This window comes from Prionailurus bengalensis, chromosome B4 (assembly GCF_016509475.1).
Source record: "Prionailurus bengalensis isolate Pbe53 chromosome B4, Fcat_Pben_1.1_paternal_pri, whole genome shotgun sequence".
NCBI lineage: Eukaryota > Metazoa > Chordata > Mammalia > Carnivora > Felidae > Prionailurus > Prionailurus bengalensis.
In genome coordinates this window covers 49,799,530-49,821,926 of record NC_057358.1, presented here as the reverse complement: position 1 = coordinate 49,821,926, position 22,397 = coordinate 49,799,530, and the positions used below count along the sequence as shown (strand labels likewise).

The following is a 22,397-nucleotide window of genomic DNA, read 5'->3' as shown; positions in this document are numbered from 1 at the left end:
TCACGTCATGACCCCGCAGTTCATGACTTTGAGCCCCGTGTCGGGCTCTGTGTTGACAGCTCTGAGCCCGGAGCCTGCTTCAGTTTCTGTGTCTCTTTCTCTCTCTGCCCCTCCCCTACTTGCACTCTCTCTCTCTCTCTGTCTCTCAAAAATAAACATTAAAAAAATTGTTTTAAATTAAAAAAATAAAATTGTCTTTACAACTATTATTCAAACTTGGGAATTAAATGAAGTAGGTTACTTCTGGACATTTTCATTTTTTCTTAAGTGTTTTCTGCACATACACATAGTTCTTATGCCTCTGAGAATATAAAACTTAAACGTCTTTTTTTTTGTCCTGACAGTTTAGTGATGGGTATCAAATATTAGTAACTGAATGGATAACCATTTTGATAACCACAGTCTACTCAGCTAATACTCTGAGAAGCATTACTAGGGAAGTAGAAATTTAAAAAAAAACAAAGAGAAGAATGACCATGGTTAAAGATCTCACATGAAGCTAAGAAAACTTCAGCTAACTGAATCGTTAAGCCTGATAGATTACTCAGATAATTTTTCACATGGAGAACACTTAATTGTTTAGAAAGTATTTTTTTATAGGCTCCACACACAGAGATCATTAGACCTTTAAAAAATCTCACAAAAAGTTTGAGGAAAATGAAGCTCAGACAGGGTAAATAGGTTATCCAAATCCAAAGAGCAGGGAGAGAGAGAGAGAGAGAGAGTGTGTGTGTGTGTGTTTATGCAGGTAGATCCAATCCTTGAACTTTGGGCCTTTCACTTCTAAGCTCATGGACTTTTCCATTAATTACACCACAAGCTTTTCTGAAGCCAAGACCCATGCTATGCCCAAGCTGCTTTTAAATAGAAAAAAAAAAGTAAAAAGAAACTTGTACAGAATTCTCCATAGGCCAACAGTTTCTGTTTATGTACTTAAGAGTTGCTCAAATTATGAGACCTAAAATATTACACAATGATATTCTCTTGTGCGGTAAACCTGAATGAACAATTATGAGAGCCACTAAAAGCACTTTTTTAAAGAAATATGTATTTATAATTGAGACTAATCAAGAGATAGCAAAACTAATAATATAAATTTAGTGGCAAGTGTAATATTGATATTTTAGAAGTTCATCCTTTATTATAAGATATTAAGTACACATAATTCCATTTAAAAATCTAAATCTGTGTGGATTTATATGTGTTTAGATGTTTGTATACTTCTATATATTTCATGAATTTTTATATGTATATATTAATATTTTTATGTGGAAACCAAACAGCATTATTAGAATGCTCAACCCATTGGGTGAAAGTTTATAGGAAAACAGGATTTGGGTAGTGTCAATTTGTCCCCATGTATGATTACAAAAATAAAAAGATATCTTTACAATGGACAAATATTGTTGATACAACCTTACTAAGTTGATCAAATTGAACAACACCAATTAACAGGGCAAACTGACATCATATGCTTATTGATATGTTGTAATGTGGAAGACACAGCGTCACCAAAAATGTTTAATCTGAATATAAGAACAAGAAAACAATAGAAAAATAAAGTCAGATTAAGGTTCATCCCGTAAAACGAGCATTTACTCCTCAAAAAAATGTCAATGTTATTAAAGACAAAAAAAAAAAAAGAAAGAAAAGAAAAGAAAATGAAAGAACTCTTCAATTTCATTGAAAACTAAATAGAAACAATAACAAAATGCTTGTGTGGTCCTTGTTTGATTCCTGGATCAAAACTATAGCAGTTATAAAGGACGTTATTAGGAAAATCAGGGAAATTTAGATATGAATTATATATAACATTATTATATTAATGTTAAATTTCTTGTGTGTGATCATGATATTACACTTATTTGGAGATTGTCTTATTCATAGGAGATCCATGTTGAAGTATTTAGAAGTGAAGTATCATGATTTCTGCAACCTACTTTGAAATGATTGAGAAAAAAACATTGAGTGAGAGAGTGAAAGCAAGTAAGAAAAATGTTAACAGTTGGTAAACTTGGGTGAAACATATATAAAGGAACATTGTACTACTTTTCCACTTTCCTGTAGGTTTAAAACTTTGGAAAATATAAGATGGGAAAAATTAAACCAAATTAAACTATTCTTCAAATTCTTTACTTCGTATGTCTGTTTCAGCAATATTGCAATACAGGGGTATCATACATACACTCACCCTTTTTATAGATTTAAAATATTAAATGTTGAATGAATGTTACAAATTATAATCTGAATTATCACAAGGCATTTAAATAGGAAATCAAAAGACTTAAGAATTGTGTTAAAATTTCAGTACAAGCATAAGAATAAAGGATATTGGTCATGTTAATATTCAGGCTGTCTGCCCCATCTAAATTTCTCTGCTCCCCTCCCACTTAAAATCTAAAAAAAAAAAAAAATCATCATAAATTGGAAGTACAGAATTCTTAGAAAATAACTGGATGATGAGTTGTAGGATTCTCCTTACAGGTACAATCTACTCTTTAGCAACCTGTAAGCCATTGAAAAAGTAACTCCATAGCCAAGAAAGAAAGCCAAAGCACGATTTGGCTGGGGAAGGGGTGTCAAATACGCGACTGTGTGGTAGATCCGTGCTCCAACAAAGAGTCTGAAGTGCAGGATGGCTGTAGAGAGATCTGGACCACTCAAGGAATACAGAAGGCCAATACCAAGAAATGGCACAATGTTTTCAAGGTCATTCAGGTGAGCTCTGTGGGAAATTAGCAAAACACTACTTTCAAAATCAGTAGACATATATTCATTTTTCCATTTCTTTTAAAACTAAACGGATTTTTTAAAATGCGTATTTATTTCATTTTTGTTTAAATTGCCTTGCCCTTTAACCATCTGGCTTTTATTTAACATATCATTATATTTGTTTCTACTATTAGTGTATCTCAACATATAATAACGAAGACACTTTGCACTTTCAGGAATATCAGTCTTAAAGCTCTTTTATATTATCCCAATAGAAGCAGTGACAGTGATACACACACAATAATGTCTCAGTGAATGCTTCGTTCATGCACTGGAGCCAGAAGGGAAGCCATCTAGTTCAACTCCTAGCCCATGCATCAGTCCCTTAGCAGAATCCCCAGTGAGTATCACCTAGACTTGATTACGCACTCTGAGGGAAAGGGGATTCTCTGCCTTTGAAAGTAGTATATTCTAAACATCTCTCCTTTCCCTATATACCAAAGCCAAGCCTTCCCTCTTTTCCTTTTGAATGGTACCCTTTATTTCTCCAGCTGCTCTGATTACCTTGCAACTTTCCTTTTATCTTGTATTGAATGTATATATGGTCTCAAATTCTTTCCAGAACATGGTGAGATAGGATTAAATAAATACATATGTAAAATGTTTTCTAATCATCACTGATTTCTGTCTGCCCAAATGCAAGTAACTTACTTTAAGCCATTCATTTATCTTAACATTTCCAAGACATATTACTTTATGTTTTTAATTATTTGTCCCACATGTCATCGATATCAATTTTTTCAGTATTGCACACTGAAAGCATACTTCATTTCACTTCATTTGTAGCCCCACTCAGTCCCTGACATTGGATTTACATGTGGAAATTTACATATTTCTATACTAATAGAAATAGCTTTACATGTGGAAGTAATGAAAAGAAAAAAAAAGTCAAGGTTAAAAATGAAATGGGGAGATTCTGGAAAATCTTTATCTGCAAAGTATCTCCAATGGCGAATTGTTACTAGAAACTTTTTGGTGGGGTCGATAAAGTCTCAAAAATTACAACAGGAAACCCGACAGTCTTTCTTGGAGACTCTCCTGTCTCCACACTGAAAACCCAGTGTCTGATCACCAGGGGGCGCTGTGCACACAGTCGCTGCATCTCTAAGGATACTGACTCCTTTCAGAACTAAGGTCAATGGTTGGTTATTCACAACCTGACTAGAAGATCAGCTTTAATAATGGCTTTCTCCTCTAGAAGTACAATGGGCATGGGGGGTGGGAATGGGAAGGGAAAGTGGGGAAGAATCTAAAATCTCATAATAAAATATCTTTTATTAAGCTTTCACACATGACACTTGGATCTTCCCTTCAAACTTACTAATGCTATTGAGAGTCTAATTGTTATCACTTTCAAGTCCCGGGCAATGTTATGAGTATAGGGTCATGATTAACATCATGGATGTGATTACCTTCTCTAGAAGGGAGGTACAAAAAGGTAAAGACAACGTTTTAAACTGCTTACTGTCTTTTTGGTGGTTTTAGTAACTCCACAAAGCATTACTCACCTTTTCTAAAGTTTATTCTTTTTCACCATAACACTTATAATTTTCTGATACAGTTTGAAATTTTCACATTGATTCTCTGTCCTGAAACTATTTTAGATCCACACGCTTGACACAGTCCATTTTTAAGACTGGCTGATTTACTCTGCAGGACTGCTAACTTAACAAATATATAACTAAGTGAAGCAGAGGCTAAAATTTTATTCACGCTATCTAGCACAGACTTCTTAGAAGAAAAACATTCTTGTTTAATAAATAACTTGGGATTGAATTTTTGCATAAGAAAAAAATGTGAATTTCATTTTGGTATTGGTAGAACAAGAGAATGCATGGGGCAAAAGCAGAGCCTGCAAAATGATGTCCTGCTGGGCATCATCCGAAGCAAAGAAGGTACAGTGCAACTTCCCAGGAAGAGGCCGCTGAAGGACCCCGTCAGAGCTCTGTCTAACCTACAACTTGAAATGTTTGCGTTGCCGTAACGTGACTCAATTTAGTCAAGTCTATTTTAGCCACATTTCTTAAGTTGGTTTGTCGAGAGTTGAGGAAAGAGCCAAGTTTATGCTAGTCTCACAAAATGTAGACAATGGAAACACGCACAAATGTAGGGACCAGACTGACAGGGAATCTGCAGAAATCTTGGGAGAGGTTTCAGACTCTCACTGGGAATCAAAAATGTGATAATGTAAATATGATCTAGATCCTAAAGGGACTAGAGACTCTAACTGACACCTGAATTACAGAAGTAAATTTTTCTTATTTCAGTATCCATTTCACTCTTCATATTCACCAAACAGAAGTAGTGCCATCAGCTATACTCATGATGTTTCCTATCTTAACTATTCGCCACAAAACTATCTGTATGTTTGGGTATGGTTGTGAAAACACTTCATTGTTTCTTTAATTTTATATAAGTTTACTTATTCCTTGAAATGTGCCTGGAATTGCACCATGTGTGGATGAGCATTAGAAAATACTAGATGTAGGGCGCCTGGGTAGCTCAGTCGATTAAGCATCCGACTTCAGCTCAGGTCATGACCTTGTGGTTTGTGAGCCTCAGCCCTGTGTTAGGCTCTGTGCTGACAGCTCAGAGCCTGAAGCCTGCTTCAGATTCAGTGTATCCCTCTCTCTGTCCCTTCCCTGCTCATGCTCTCTCTCAAAAATGAATAAACATTAAAAAAAAGAGAAAAGAATGCACTAAATGAGAAATTGATATATAACTTTGATGTTTCAGTGTTAGGACATGGTAATTAATAGATCAGTAATAGAATCCCAACAACAACAAAAATTCTGTGGGTGAAAAAGGGACAGCCAAGATGGTGACACAGGAGGCTCCTGAACTCCCTCCCTTCCACAGCCACATCAAATGTAGAGCTCCACACAAAGTAATTACATCTGAAAGAAATCCAGAAAACAACTGCGCGACTCCTAGACATTGACAATACCCATCTTTAAGGCTGAGACACAGTCTTGCCATAAACCCTACCCCCAGCTTACTGTCACACAACTGAGAGGGAATTTCCAACTCCCAGCTTCTTCCTGAGGAGGAGTGGGTTTGGACTTCACATTTAGTGCCCAAACATTTAAGACTCTCACCCCAGGACAGAACCCCCAAAATATCTTGCTCTGAAAATTACTGAGGATTGCATCTCAAAGACCCACGAGACTTACAACAAATAAAATAGAGAAGTTAAGGGATGTACAAGACTTGTGTGTCAGCACAGAGGGAGCAGGAAAAATTGTCCATCTCCCAGTCTTTCTCTTAAAGGTCTGCAACTACATACTTTGAAATCTACTGCCTAAGCATCAGCACGCTTGTATCTAGGTTCAGTCTTTGATCCTTTGTAGAAACCAGGGAAGCGGATACCTCCCTGGCCTTCTCTCTCTAGCTTGATCCCAGTCACCACTATCTCCCTGGAAGGAGTTTATACACATGTATGCACTCCAACCTTTATGGCTGCAGTCCTAGGGAGGGGTCCCTGGGTCACCTGGCCCTGATCAGCACTAACAGTCACGAGTTAGTTAGTTAGATTTTATTCCCACAAAACATAGCAAAGAATCAGTTCTCCACAAGCTCAAGCAGTCACTTCGGCTATCTGTCCACATGGCTATACGCAGGCCCAGCACAGATGGAGTTGACTAAAATGCCCAAACCCAGTATCTCCTTAGAAGGGGCATAACTACATACTTTCCCAGCTGTTACTTAAATGTCCAGCTTCCAATTAGCCTATATTTAAATGTTGACTGTGATCCTCCCTTTGGAACACTTGACAAATCTTGACATACCTTGAACGATTGGGAGCCAGTAAAAACAAAGATGGCAGCTTGGACTGTCACGAAGGTCTGAGAGACAACAGGGCTCAGGCTAGGATAATTGACAAGGTTCATTTCCTACATGAGACCACTCTGTCAAGACTGAGAGAAGTGGTTGTTTTATCTAATGCACAGAAACCAACATAGTGCCAAGGAAGACGAAAAAACAGAAGAATATGTTTCAAACCAAAGAACAAGATAAATCTATAGGAACAGATCTTAATGAAACAGAAATAACTAGATTTACTTAATACAGAGTTCAAAATAATGATCATAAGCAAATGATAACTATATGCTTAGTGAGCAAAATAATGCTCACTAAGGCCAGGAGAGAAATGCATGAACAAAGCGAGATTTACAACAGAAATAGAAAATATTAAAAAGTGCCTAAAAGAAAACACAGAGCAGAAGAATACAGTAACTGAATTTAAAAATTCAATAGAGTGGTTCATCAACAGACTAGATCAAGTAGAATAAAGGATCAGTAAACTTGAAGACATAGCAGTGGAATTCATCCAATTATAGGCACAAAAAGAAAAAAAAAATAATGAAAAAGTAAATATAGTTTATGGAACTTATGGAATGTAATTAAAAAGATTAATTTTATGTATGTATGTATGTATGTATGTATGTATGTATGTATGTATTATGGAGGTCCCAGAAGTAGAAGAGGGTGAAAAGGGGGCAAAAAGCTTAGCCCAAAAAATAATGGTTAACACCTTCCCTAACATGGAGAAATAAACAGATATCCAGATACAGGAACCTCAGAAACTACAAAAAAATATGAATCCAAAGAGACCCACGCTGAAACACATTATAAGTAAATTACCAAAAGTTAAAGACAGGAGAGACTCTTAAAACCAGCAAGAGAAAAGCAGGTTGTTTTATACAAAGGAACCCTATAAGACTATCAGAATATTTTTTACCAGAAACTACAAGGCAGAAGGGAGTAGATGATATATTCTACCGTTTTAAAAGAAAAAAAACAAAAAACAAAAAACAAAAAACAATAAAAAACCTGCCATCAGGAATCCTATACCTGACAAAGTTGTCCTTCAGATTGAAGAAGAGATAAGAGTTTTCCAAATAAAAGCTGAAAGTGTTCATCACCACTAAAGCAGCTAGAAATATTAAAGGATGTTCTTTAAGCTGAAATAAAAGGACAGCAATTAGTAAGAAGAAAATGTATGAAAGTATAAAACTCATCAGTAAAAGCAAATATAATTAAATTCAAAATATACTAATGTAATGATGGTGGGTAAATCACATAACTCTAGTATAAAGACTAAAAGACAGGCACCTGGGTGGCTCAGTCGGTTAAGCGACAGACTTCAGCTCAGGTCATTATCTCATGGTCTGTAGGTTTGAGCCCCATGTTGGGCTCTGTGCTGACAGCTCAGAGCCTGGACCCTGCTTCGGATTCTGTGTCTCCCTCTCCCTCTTCCCCTCCCCTGCTCGTGCTCTGTCTCTGTCTCTCTCTCTTTCAAAATCAAACACTAAAAAAAAATTTAAAAAGAAAAGACTAAAAGACGAAAGTAGTATAAGTAACTATAACAAAAGATACAGAATGAATGGATAAAAAAAAAAAAAACAAGATAAAACTAGATGCTGCCTACAAGAGACTCATTTCTGCTTTAAGGACACAAAGACTGAAAGTGAAGGAATGGAAAAAGATATTCCATGGAAATGGAACACAAAAGAAAGCAGGAATAGCTACACTTATATCAGACAAAACAGGCTTCAAGCTAAAGATTATAAGAGATAAAGAAAGCCATTATATAATGATGAAGGAGGTCAATTCATCCAGAGGATATAACATTAGTAAATATTTATACACCTATCACAGAAGCATCTAAATATATAAAGCAAATATTAACAGACCAAAAGGGAGAAATGACAATATAGTAATAATAGGAGGGGATTTTAATACCCCACTTTCAACAATGGATAGATCATCCAGGGACACCTAGGTGGCTCAGTTGATTGAGCATCTGACTCTTGATTATTGGCTCACAGTTTGTGGGTTTGAGCTCTGTATCAGGCTCCTCACTATCAGCTTAAGATTCTGTCTCTCCCTCTCTCTCTGCCCCCCCAAAATAAATAAAATTTAAAAAATAACAATGGACAGATTATCCAGACATAAAATCAATATGAAAACATTGGAGTTAAATTCTATACATAAGCTCAGATGAACCCAAAGACATTTTTTAAACATGCCACCCAACAACAACAGAATACACATTCTTCTCAAATACACATAGAACTTTCTCCAGGACAGATCATATGTTAGGCCAAAAAACAAGACTTAATAAATTTAAGAAGTATGAAATCATATCATCAATTCCAATCATAACTGTACTAAACCAGAAATCAATTACAAGAAAAAAAACTGGAAAATTCACAAATATGTGGAGATTAAACAACATACTACTAAACAACCAAAGGGTTAAAGAAGAAATCAAGAGAAATAAAAAAATATCTTGAGACAAATGAAGATAAAACAGAAAACACCAAAACTTATGGGAAAAGCAAAAGCAGTTTGAAGAGGGAAGTTTGTGATGATAAGTCCTACAGGAAGAAAAGGAAAGATATCAAATAAACAACCTAACTTTACATCTCAAGAAACAAGAAAATGGCAAATAATCTAACCCCAAAGTTAGCAGAAGGAAATAACAAAAATCATAGTGGAAATAAATGGAATATAGCCTAAACAGACAATAGAAAAGGTCAATGAAATGAAGAACTGTTTTTTTAAAAAGATAAAATAGATAAACCTTTATATTTAACAAGAAAAAATGCGGAAGGATGCAAATAAATAAAATTAGAATTGAAAGTAGAGACATTCCGGAGCGCCTGGGTGGCTCAGTCCAACTTCGGCTCAGGTCATGATCTCACGGTCCGTGAGTTCAAGCCCCACGTCGGGCTCTGTGCTGACAGCTTGGAGCCTGAAGCCTGCTTTGGATTCTGTGTCTCCCTCTTTCTCTGACCCTCCCCCATTCATGCTCTGTCTCTGTCTCAAAAATAAATAAACGTTAAAAAAAATTAAAAAAAAAAAGGAAGTAGAGACATTCCAACTGATACCAGAGACATACAAAGGAGACTAGTATGAACAATTAGACACCAACAAACTAGACAACCAACTTGAAGAAATGGACAAATTCCTGGAAACATACAACATACCAAGATGGAATCATGAAGAACTAGAAAATCTGAGTAGACCAATTACTAGTAATGAGACTGAATCAATAATCAAAACCTCCCAAGGAAGAAACCTAGGGCCAGATGACTTCACTGGTTAATTCTACTGATCAATTAAAGAAGAACTAATACCAATTCTTCTCAAAGTCTTCCAAAACAGTAGAAGAGAACAGAATACTTCTAAACTCATTTGACAAGGCCAGCATTACCCTGATGCCAAAGCCAGATAAAGGCACTATAAGAAAAGAAAAACAGGTCAATATCCTGATGAACATAGATAAGAAAATCCTCAACAAAATACTAGCAAACCAAATACAACAGTTTAATTTAAAAAGATTTAAAAAATCATATACCATTATCAAATGAAATTTAATACAGAGACGCAAGAATGGTTCAACATCTATAAATCAACACCACATTAACAAAAAGAAGGATAAAAATCATATTGTCATCTCAAGAGATGCAGAAAAAGCATTTGACAAAATTCAAAATTCCTCATGATAGAGACTCTGAACAAATTGGACATAGAGGGAATATACTTCAACATAATGAAGTCCACATATGTCAATCCCATGGCTAATGTCATATATCATGAAAAGCTGAAAGTTTTTCCTCTAAGATCAGGAATAAGATAAGGATGCCCACTCTCACCACTTTAATTCAGCACAGTGTGGAAGTCCTAGCCAGACTAATTAATCAAGAACAGAAAATAAAAATCCAAATTGGAAAGAAAGAAGTAAAATTGTCTCTATTTGCAGATAACATGATATTATATCAGAAACCCTAATTCCACTAAACAACTATTAAAACTAATAAATGAATTCAGTAAAGCTGTAGGATACAAAATCAGTACACAGAAACCAGATGCAATTTTATACACTAACAATGAAATATCAGAAAGAATAATTTAAAAAACAATTTAATTTACAATAGAGCCAAAAAGAATAAAATACTTAAGGATAAATTTAACCAAGGAAGTGGAAGATCTATAATTGGAAACTATAAGACACTGATGAAAACAACTGAAGAAGATACAAAGTAATGGAAAGATCTTCTGTGCTCATAGATTGGAAGAACTGATATTGTTAAAATGTTCATGCTACTCAAAGCAATCTACAGATTCAGTGCACTCCCTCTCAAAATCTCAATGGCATTTTTTTAGAGAAATAGAAAAAACAATCCTAAAGTTTGTATGAAACCATAAAGGCCTGAATAATCCAAAGCAATTGAGAAAGAAGAACACAGCTGGAGGCATAAGTTCCTGATTTTAAACTGTATTACAAAGCTATAATAATCAAGGCAGTATGGTACTGGCATAAAAGTAGACAAAAAATCAAAGGAACAGAAATAAATCAATGTATTTATAGTCAATTAATTTCCTCGAACTAATTTTCTAGAAAACCCAGAAATAAACCCATGATTTGCAGTCAATTGATTTTTGACAAAAGAGACAATAATATACAAGAAGAAAGTACAGTTTCTTCAATAAACTGTGTTAGGAGAACTGGATATCCACATGCAAAAGAATGAAAACAGGACCCTACTTTATACTATACACAAAAATGAACTCAAAATAGATTGAAGACTTGAATGTAATACCTGAAACCATAAAACTCCTGGAAGAAAACACAGAAGGTAAGCTCCTTGACATTGGTTTTGGCAATTATTATTATTATTATTATTTTGGATTTGATGCCAAAAGCAAAGACAACAAAACCAAAAAGAAACACATGGGTCTATATCAAACCAAAAAGCTTCTGTTCAGTACAGGAAGCCATCATCAAAATGGAAAGACAATCTATGGAATAGGATAAAATATTTGCAAATCACATATCTGGTAGGTGGTTAATATACAAAATATACAAAGAATTTATACAACTCCATAGCAATAATAATAATACAATTGGTAAATGACAAAGGACCTGAATAGTCATTTTTGTCCAAAAAAGACATCCAAAACTATTGGCTGGCAATGGTTTTGATTAGCCTAACCTCTGTTAGGATGGCTATTATCAAAAAAGACAAGAGATAACAAATGCTGGGGAGGATGTGGAAAAAAGGGAACACTGTTGACGGGAATGCAAACTAGTGAAGCCACTATGGAAAACAGTATGGAGGTTCTAGCCAGATGATCCAGCAATTCCACTTCTGGGCATATATCCAAAAAAAGAAACCATTATTCCAAAGAGGTATCTGCATTCCCATGTTCATTACAGCATTCCCAATAGCCAAGATACAGAAACACCCTAAGGGTCCCTCAACGGATGAATGGATAAAGACAATGTGGCATATACATGCAATGGAAGATTATTCACCCTTGAAAAAGAAGTAAATCCTGTTATGTGCAACAACATGGATGAATCTGGACGACACTATGCTAAATAAAATAAAGCAGACAGAGAAAGATAAATGTTGTATGGATATAGATATAAGGAATCTAAAAGACAGGGAAAAGAAGTCAAACTCATAGAAACAGAGTCGAAAAGTGATTGCCAGATGCTTGGGGGAACTAAGAACAGGTTGGTAAAAAGGTACAAAATTTTAGTCATAAGATGAAGAAGGTCTGTGGACCTAAAGCATAACATGGTGGTTATAGTTAATAACACTGTACTGTATAATTGAAATTTGCTAAGAGATTAGAACTTAAGTGTTTTCATAAAAAAACAAAGAGGTTGGTAAATGTGGAGGTGATGGATGTGTTAATGAACACGTTGGGGATAAACCTTTCACAATGTATATTGATCAAATCATGATGCCGTGCACTTTAAATGTCTTATAATTTTGTCAATTACAGTTCAGTAAAGGCGAAAAAAGTTTGAAATTTACATGACTTTATGGAAAGGATAAAAAATATACACTTGGAACTAGAATTCAATGTGTTTTTTTTAAGTATATTAACTATATTAGGAACCTGTGTGAATGGTATCTTGGCTGATTGCTTTTCATTGTTTATTGAATTCTCAGTGCATTAAACATAATACCTACAAAGGACAGAGAGAAAGAAGGGCAAGATTTCCCATGTTCATATTCTGAGTCTTGTTTTTTCAATTTTTATTTATTTTGAGAGAGAGCTACAGAGTGAGTGAGTGTGTATGAGACGAGGAGGGGCAGAGAGAGAGAGAGAGAGAGAGAGAGAGAGAGAATCCCAAGCAGGCTCCATGCTGTCAGTGCAGAGCCCGACATGGGGCTCCATGTCACAAACAGTGAGATCATGATCTGAGCCAAAATGGAGTCAGACACTTAACTGACTGAGTCACCCACCCACATTTCGAGTCTTATGCAAAAGTATCCTCAACCTTTCACACAAGCTGACACTCAACTCTAGAGAAAGATGACAAAACACAAGAATCTACTATCCTCATTTTACCTCCTACCTGTAACTACTTTCGAAAAATCCCTACACAGAGCAAAGTTATTAACCCCAACAAAGTAGGAAATTGGCAACATGTACAATTGCAGTGAGAGTTGGAGACTTCTACATCCCAATTTTCCATAATTATTATATGGACTATATAAGATGACTGCTTTTCCCTCTTCCTAGGACCCTCAACATCTCACTGAGCTCCTTGACCAAAACTCTTTGATAAAATAGATAATTTCAGGAGGCAGTGTGTTTACCTTCGCACACGTTCCACTTTGTCATCTGTCCGAAGATATTTCTTGGCATTTTCTCCTTTGCCAAACCCTGCACAGTCTTCTGGGTTGGCAAAAACCTATTCCAAATACCAAGGAATAAAAAACGCTGTTCAAATACCAAATAACAGGTGAGTATTCTACCTGATAAGTTATTTGGATTTTAACAGAAGAAATACAGGCATCCAGATTGGCCCTTAGGAAAAAATTCAGAGCTCAAGCACAGGTAAGGGTCTATACTTTAAATCTTCATTAACAGTCCAAAATTTTTTTAAAGAAAAGCATAAATAGGGACTTAAATAAAAACCAATGTATAAAAATAGCAAAAAGGAACCAAAAAGGGAAAAGAGAGCATAATTTTAAGTTATCATTGACTATTATTATGGTGAATTGGCATTTTTTTTCACAGTGATGTTGATATAACTTCTCTCAAGGGTATTAACATTTCCAACTGACTGGTTCATGGGAAAGTTGTAAGTTTACCAGCCAAGGATGTTAGAGAACGGGCAAGAAACATAAAAGAGTGAGAGGCAGGAAATGTATTTTGTACTTTGTTAGGATATGTGTATCTCTTTTCTTTTGCTGAATTAACACTTTGGGTTGAATAATATAGTGAAATATAAGAAGTTGAATTGCATTCCTATAAAGGACATGTTCTACGGCATATATTCATTTATTTCTTCCTGCAATGATTATGCTCTTTGATATGATTTCCCCATCCCTTGAAACTTGAAAAATGCATTTAAGAAATATTTAAGTATGCTCCACTGCTTAATAATTCAAAGCAAAGAAAAACATGAACTACAAAATTAGCCTAATTTACACTTAGAAATCCATAAATATTATAATATTTTTCTTAATATGATATAAACATTTATTTCAGATTAAGATGTTGAAGAGAACTGATGAGAAAGGACATGATACAGGATCAGCTCTTGAAGTCAGCTCTGTCTGGCACACACTAGATGTTCAGTAAACATGTTTCAAACAAGTAAACAAATGTATTACAATGGCAAGTGCATGAGATTTGAGTTTAAAGCAGTCTGAATTAGAATCTCAGCATCACCCTTTATTGGTGCATAACGTCTCTGATCTTCAGTTCCTCAACTGTAAAATGGGGGGGCTAACCCTCATTTCCCGTGATAATATGAACGATGATGTAAAATGATCCTGTGATTTCACACATACCAAGAGCACCACACGGCTACATATCATTGGTATTCCACAAATCTGAGTTCCTTTCTCCTTTCCTTATAAGACAGGGAACATTTCTGCTATGCTGCGTGCCATGTTTCTAGAGGACACTGGAGCTGGTGGTAGGCAACTACCTTACTGCTTGCTGCTCTAACACCTGGACCTATTAGAGCCTTAAACATGTCTGTGTGTGCCCGTGTTAAAATGTAAATGTCCTTGGGAAGGAATTATACCTCAAGACAGTAACAGGGAAATATCTTAAGGATGACTGTGAGCTCTGGACAAAAGCAAGTCTCTGGACAAAAACTCAGGACAGGCACTCCTGGAGAAATAGGTGTTTCCAGAAAGTAGTTGCTGACGAGGGACGACACCAATGAAAATAGTTTCTCTGTCAAGGTAGCTTTGCTCTACCTCCCTTACTGTTCTAGAAACCCTGCTTGAGTATGGGATATATGTCCCAAAATCTTTCTAATACCTTCCCCAACCCTCCATTTTAGGAAAAAACCACATTCTTATAATGCTGGGCAGAAATAGCATCTACTTAAGAAGTTGGAACTACACAAAATTCAAATGTCTTGTCCCAGTCATAAAAGACTCTATTGATAATCATAAGAACTTAATTCTGTCCCCAAAGGTATATCCTTCACCTGTCATAGAACTGAAGACACCAGTTAACTGTCTGGAAAATGACTATTTTCTAAACTCTAGCAGGCAAAATTAACTCCAAAATTATAGAACGTTTCCTTGAAAACGTTGATACTACAGGAATCTCATATACTAATATGAGGAACATACAGGAATCTCAGGAATCTCATACACTAAGAAGCATGGAATCTGCTTATAGAATGCAGGAATCTCATATACTAAGCAGCATGACAAAAGGTAAAAGCCACAATGAAAACAACCACTTAGTCGTTTCCAGGAGAAAGTGCCTGTTCCATAAATATATCAGATGCATCTGTACCAAATGACTGCATAATGCATTTGCAATATTAAACAATGTGCCATTGGGCTTTACCAAAAAAAAAAAAAAAGTAAATTAAGAAAATTGTTTTCCCAAATTTCAAGTCTTAAAGGAAAATATCGCCCCTAAATGTCTTACCTTTCTTGTCAATCTAAAGAATGCAGTTGCAGTACTCATAAACATCATTTTTGAAAGAATAATCGTTGTATAGGAAGCAAAGGCCATGAATACTTCATTTTCCATTAGCTCAGTGAGGTCAACCATTTTTTCAATTTTGGTCTGGAATCTTAAAAATATTTTAGACAAGATAGGAAAAGCAGACATAAATACCCCAAATAACTTGACAGTCACATAATGTACTTACATTGCAGCATTAACTATATTGTTCTTAAAAAAGGATCTTGGGTTTATTCACAGAAGAAATCATCTTTTTTTCAATTTCAAAATAAATAGTATCAGGTTGTTTTCTAGTTCTATAACATTAAGCCTGAAGATATCAAACAGGCATGGAGCGAAAATGAAAATGTAGGGGTATGAGAAGCAAAGATAAATGGGCAAAATTCTATAAAGAGAGACCAAAATCATATTTTTGCATCAAACTGCAAGCTGGACCCAAAAGACCAGAGTTCATGGACTGGTCTCATTAGAAACATCAAATTATGTACATAGTAGCACCATTAATGTTTGATTGGGAATGCCTAAATTCTAATACATGTCCTGCTTTAGAAACCCAGCTTATAGCTTTTTGCCATTTCAATAGTGTTTAGGATCCCAGGCTACAAGATTTGAACTCCAGTCCCACCATTTGGTTAACTTTGGTTCAGAGATTCGACCTCTCTGAAACGAAATTCTTCATTTATAAGATAGAAATAGTAACGGCTCCTAACTTACTGGTTTGTTGCCAGGATTTAATTGAGATAGCATGTGGAATAAATTTATACTTAGCACAGCACCTGGCCCATGAAACACCCTCAGTAAGGTTTATTATATTGTTATGATCATCATTATCATCATGATTATGGTCATCATCAATACCAACACAAGTGAAGAAGGGGAAGCAGGATATTAGAAACAAAATGCTAGGCAAATGCAAAGTAAGGAATTGGCATTGATGGTACTTTCATAGAGGAGTAAGGGAAGAAAGATTATCTTTAATTTTTTAAATTTAATTTAATTTATTCTATTTTATTTTATTTTTGAGAAAGAGAGCGAGCACACGAGTGAGGAGGGGCAGAGAAAGAAGGGGACAGAGGATCCTTAACGACAGCAGGGAGCATGACTTGGGGCTTGAACTCATGAACCATGAGATCATGACCTGAGCCAAAGCCAGACGTTCAACTGACTGAGCCACCAGATGCCCCAGGAAGATTATCTTTATATAAGTCTTCAGGTTACTTCACATTGCAATGAATGTTACTATCTGTCTGGAGTTGGAAGTATAATTGGGAATGTACTCAGAAGGAAAGCTAAGATAGACCGGTGATACTGAAGTCAAAGTGGGTAGGGATTAAGTAAAGCTTCAAATTTATATTTCCTACCCTGTCCGGTAGCCATTCTCTTTAATGTCCTCTCATTCTATGATCAGCCCTGCTATCTGCTTCTTCTATCTTGTCCACATAAACACACATGTTTTCTCATATCCACCCTTGGCATGTAGTACTGTCTCTTATACGCAATGTCCACTCCCGCCTTTAAAACTCAACCCCTGAATGCCACCTTATTAGAGTGACATCTATCAAATTCTGATCATTCTATCCATATACCAATAATCTATAAATTTATATCTCTTCTTATACTGTGTTACTGGTCATACTGTTGTCTATGCCTTGTTGTTAGTGTGATCGAAACAACATACATATACGCTTAATTTTGTAAGAGCTCACTAGGTCTCCAATTCTGTCATGTACTTAATATGCATTATTTAATCTTTGTAACCATACCATTACAGTCCTTATATCTATATCCATTTCATAGATGAAGCAAATGTGACTCCAAGATGTTAAGCAGCCAAGTTAGGACGCAAACCCATGCCTATGACTTCATATCTTGTACACTAACTACACTGTACTATCTTCTTCAAGAGACTGCAAACTGCTGGGGTGCCTGGATGGCTCAGTCAGTTAAGCACCCAACTTCAGCTCAGGTCATGATCTTGCAGTTCACTAGTTTGAGCCCCGCGTGGGGCTCTGTGTTGACAGCTCAGAACCCGAAGCCCGCTTGGGATTCTCTCTCTCTGCCCCTCCTCTGCTCACACTCTGTCTATCTCTCTCAAAAATTAAAAAAGAGAGAGAGAGAGAGAGAGACTGCAAACTGTTTAATTCTCATTCAACTAACATTGATTGAATGCCTGCTCTGTGGCCAGTTGGCACATCTTACATCTGTTATCTTGTTTCCTCTTCCAATGACGCCACAGGGTAGGTACTATTATTCCCATTTTTCAGGTAAAGAAACCAAAGCTTCCCAAGTAACCCCTGTTTTACAAGGTAGGCTGAAAAGATACTTTGGATTTAAGCAAACAGAAACTATATGTCCCCATTTAAAAAACAAAACCAAATACATACAATAAACTAATCCACCTCCACAGGTCAGTAGTCTTGAAAGCACAGAATGTTATATAAGCTCTCAGTGCAAGACAATACTTTTAGTGCCATTTAACGTATCTGATCTTGTTCCACTAGTGGGGGCAGGGGTGGGGAGGAAGTCATGAATAAACTGCACTATCCCTCAGAGTTCATGTAATTAGCTTAATACGGGATCCCTAAGTCTCTGGACAGAGATCTGAAGAAACATAGCAGGAATGTTAATTTAAAAAAATTGAGAAAAGTTTATCAAGTAGGAATTGTTGTTATTTAACAATAATTTTACATCTAAAACAGTTTCTGTAGGTCTCTACGAATGTTTGCAGAATGAAATTTATTTAGCAGTGGAATGCCCAGAGAATGGTCTTCCCTTTGTGAAAATTGGTATTGAAAAAGTAGAGGGGTGCCTGGGTGGCTCAGTTAAGCGTCCGACTTCGGCTCAGGTCATAATCCCACAGCTCGTGGGTCCGAGTCCCTCATCCAGCTCCGTGCTGACAGCTCAGAGCCTGGAGCCTGCTTCAGATTCTGTGTCTCCCTCTCTCTCTGCCCCTCCCCAGCTCGCACTCTGTCTCTCTCAAAAATAAATAAACATGAAAAAAAAAATTTTTTTTTAAGAAAAAGTAGAGAAAAAGTGGAAGCTTTCCAGAACAGCTGGTGGTAAAAGCACACAAAGATGTCAGCAGTTGGAGGAAAAGGGCAATGAAAGGTTTTTTTTTTCTTTAAATGTGAACAACACATTGAAAGTGCACCTCACACAAAGTTTTTCCAACACGGAGAATGTGGCTGAACTCCTCAGGTCTGTGGCTTGGGGAAATGGGCCAATGCCAAGCTTCTGATTTCATACCACAAACCACCTCTCGGAGACCTGAGGGCCAGGTGAGGAATAATGAGGGTAAGACATTAAGAAATAGAGAAGTGATTCATGGCATGGAATAAAATGATGCCGGACTAGACTTCTTTTCAAAGCTGATTTGTCAGTAAGTTGCCTTGAGCCCACGTAATGGCTGGACACTGTAGTCAAAATGCAATTACTGAAAGCTTTTTATTAGCAAAGGTTGCCAGGAGGGAGGAGAGCAATATAGTAGTACTAATAATTAAAAGAGTAAAATGTTAGGTGTTTTGAGTATTCTAGGAGTGAGGTACAAATCATCGAAGAAAAGACAAAACATGCAAGTTGGTTATGAATTATGGAAAATAAAATATTACGGGGCGCCTGGGTGCTTTAGTTGGTTAAGCCTCTGACTCTTGATTTCGGGTCAAGTCATTATCTCACAGCTTATGGGATTAGGCCCTACATCGGGGTCTGCATTGTCAGTGCAGGCCCTGCTTGGGATTCTCTCTCTCCTTCTCTCTGTCCCTTCCCCACTCTCTATCTCAAAAAAATAAATAAATAAACATTAAAAAAAGAAAGTAAAATATTACAATGATAAGTCATATTTGTATAGTGTACTGTTCCTTTCATTGTCCATCATGGGTCAGCACAGCAGAGCATACCTCCATCATTTTTGCCAGAGAGTAGGGCTCAGTCCCCTAAGGTAGAGATGACTGCTTCTCCTCTGAAGGGACAAGGAGAAGAGTGTTGAGCACACAGAGACTCTGGAACTAGACTAGAGGCCAGGTGAATTAGATTCTGCCACTTACTGGTGGGGATTTAACTTCTCGGGGACTTACCTCTCCTGTATAATGAGGTTAATACTTCCTTTCTCACGGGATTCTTGTGAGTGTCAAATGAGTAAAGTCTGAAGATCTTGGAAAAGTACTCGGACCTGGTAAGTGCTATATAAGCATTTGGTAAATAAGTTCCTACTTTGGTACTGTCCTAGGCACTGAGGAGATCATTTTAGAGTTTTCAAAAAGCTGTTACATGATGTCACTTGATCTAGAAAACTCTAAGGTAGTTGGAGCAAGTAATATTTGTCTCTGCTTTTAAGGTATAAGGAAACCGAGGCCTGGAGAGGTAGAGTGAGTAATCTGACCCAAATTCACAGTAGAGGGACCAAGACTAGAATCCAGTTTTCTTAAGTGTGCAGCTCATCATGGGCTATCCACAATCAAGGCTAAGAATTCTAGACTACTTTGGTTTTCTGGGAGCCTTTTTCTGCCCAATCTCATCTTCCTACCTTGCCCTCCCCACCCAGCACCATGCCTACCCCCACTGTATCTGTTACAGTTGAGTCTATCTCTCAACTATGGACTATTCCTCTTGTCTTTACAGGCTCTTGGCCAAAAAGGACAAAGTTCTTATTTATGGTGGCCTTGTCACATCAATATTGCGAAACACACAAAAAATCTGGGCACACATCTCCGGAGCCATGACTCTGCAACTTTTCACCTTCTAAAACAAATAGAACGCTACCACAAGATAAAGAAAAAAGATAATTCAAGGGCCTTTTTGCTGGTTATCAATTCTAGAATTTCTGGACGGGTTGAGGCGACTGCAGCCCTGGCCTCCTATACTTCAGAACCCAGGTGCCAGGAGGAAAATGCTGAGGGATCTGGGTGGATGTGGGGTAAGGCTGTTCTCAGGGGCCAGTGCTGACCTCCCTTCCCAGCCTCAGTGACTAATAAAGTCCGCTCTCAAACAAACCCTTAGAAAAACTGTACTTGTCCACCACAGAGCAATATTCAAATCTGGGCTATTTGTCATTTTAAAAAATGACCAAAGATGGTCAACGAACACACATAGTCCTCTTATTTTGGAAACAGGACAGGACCACAAACCCTATTATAATCTACGCTAACTCCCAGGGCAGGAAGCCGCCAGGGGATGCAAAAGGTGTGTGTAGCTTGGTTCTAAGGCCCTAAGAACTCTACTCTTAATGGCTGAAAGGCTGTAACCTGAGGGCCTGGGGGAATTTTCCATCTGCCGTACAACAATGCTTGATTACAACCCACTTGGCATTCCCTTGGAGAGAAAACAGGCAGAAGGCAAAGGAGAAAATAAGAGTGCCCAGACTACCAAGAGGCCTTGGGACTATTTCAAAGGAAACAAGGAGATGGGAGATTTACATGCACCCTTCTCTCCACTGCCCCAGTCCAGTGATAGCAATACTGTCTGAGGCCTCAACTCCCAAATCAGAGTTTCCCAGGGCTTCTGCCTCTGGACTGGGGAGCTGGCTACAATATTACAAAGTTTAACCTATGTCCTCCTGCACTTTGCCGCTGCTGTGGCCGTTGTGGTTATCTCATTATCATTAGACTTGCTGGTGTTTTTCTTGCCTGTGAAAGTGAACCACGAGGAGCAAGTTTTTCCTGTATTTCCGGAGGTGGGAAAGTCAACTTGGCCCAGGGCTGCAGGAATTCACACTCTCAGGGTGAACAGACGTTGCTTCAACGGTAGCACCTTCACATATGACTACAACTTGCACCTCCTTTTTATTCTCCCTAAGTTCCAGGGGGCCCATTCAAAGTGGACGTTCCTCTGGCTTGAGAATAAAACATGAGTAACTCACCACTTAAACTCAAGAAAGACTGACTCTCTCAAGTTTCTTTCCCGGAGTTTGACAAAGGGGAAAACTTACCTACAAGGGAGGAAGGTCTCAGCTCCCTTTCGGAGGTGACAGATTGAAAAGCCAGCGCGTAGCAGCTAAATGGAGCCAAGGAGTTTCACGCGGGCAAAGACCACTCCAGCCCACACCCGCCTCCTGCAAGGCTCCTGCCCGCCCACCACCCTCTCGGTGCCCTCTCCTTCCGCATCCCCTGCCCGGCACGTACAGTGAATCCGAGTAGGAATCCAGCCACAAACCTGTCCCCAGCGGGCGTGTCGCGCTGCCACCGCGGGGCGTTCACAGCGCGGGCAGACGGGACAGCAGGCAGGCCCCCTGCCCACTCTGCTAATTTCCTGGTACTCGTGCTGCAGCTCCAGAAGCAGGACTCCCAGCCCTGCGAAGCACCTCCCCCAAATCACCCGATTGTTGTGCGAGGGAGGAACCGTGGCCCACGCGTTCCCCGCTGGGACCTCCTCCGCTGCGCTCCAGCGCTCGGGTCGAAGCCCTGCCCCCCCCCGCCCCCCGCGCTGTGTCCCCTATTCAGGGGGGTGGGGGTGTGAGCGGTTAGTATAGGACCTTGGTCTCCTCGGACTTTTCCAATGTGGGAGTGGAAAGCAAGGAAAAGGCAGGTGAGTCCTAGTTAGCTGAAAACAGTTTTTAAAGGTTTTACTGTAGCGTTTTGAAAGTTTTAAAGCTTTATAGATTTAAATCTCTGGGGGAGAAAACAAAACCTGATTAGAAATCATTGATAAAA

The 22,397-nt window shown here is 37.7% G+C and overlaps 1 protein-coding gene across 11 annotated transcripts; it reads right to left on the bottom strand.

Moving 5' to 3' along the window:
* Positions 1–2,117: 2,117 nt before the first annotated feature.
* Positions 2,118–22,153, bottom strand: MGST1 (microsomal glutathione S-transferase 1). 11 transcript variants are annotated; one of them, XM_043562204.1, is made up of 5 exons: positions 21,901–22,063; positions 18,905–19,020; positions 15,715–15,862; positions 13,404–13,498; positions 2,118–2,725 (listed from the first exon to the last, which is right to left on the bottom strand). In XM_043562204.1, exons 3-5 carry the CDS (start codon positions 15,838–15,840, stop codon positions 2,479–2,481), a joined length of 468 nt encoding a protein of 155 aa, XP_043418139.1. In that variant the 5' UTR covers positions 15,841–15,862; positions 18,905–19,020; positions 21,901–22,063; the 3' UTR covers positions 2,118–2,478. The 11 variants fall into 11 exon arrangements, with proteins under 11 accessions (XP_043418139.1, XP_043418138.1, XP_043418137.1 ...); XM_043562199.1 differs by lacking the exon at positions 2,118–2,725 and adding an exon at positions 8,660–9,155 and having other exon boundaries at positions 21,870–22,109; XM_043562200.1 differs by lacking the exon at positions 2,118–2,725 and adding an exon at positions 8,660–9,155 and having other exon boundaries at positions 18,910–19,020; positions 21,870–22,109.
* Between the last annotated feature and the right edge of the window lie 244 nt (positions 22,154–22,397).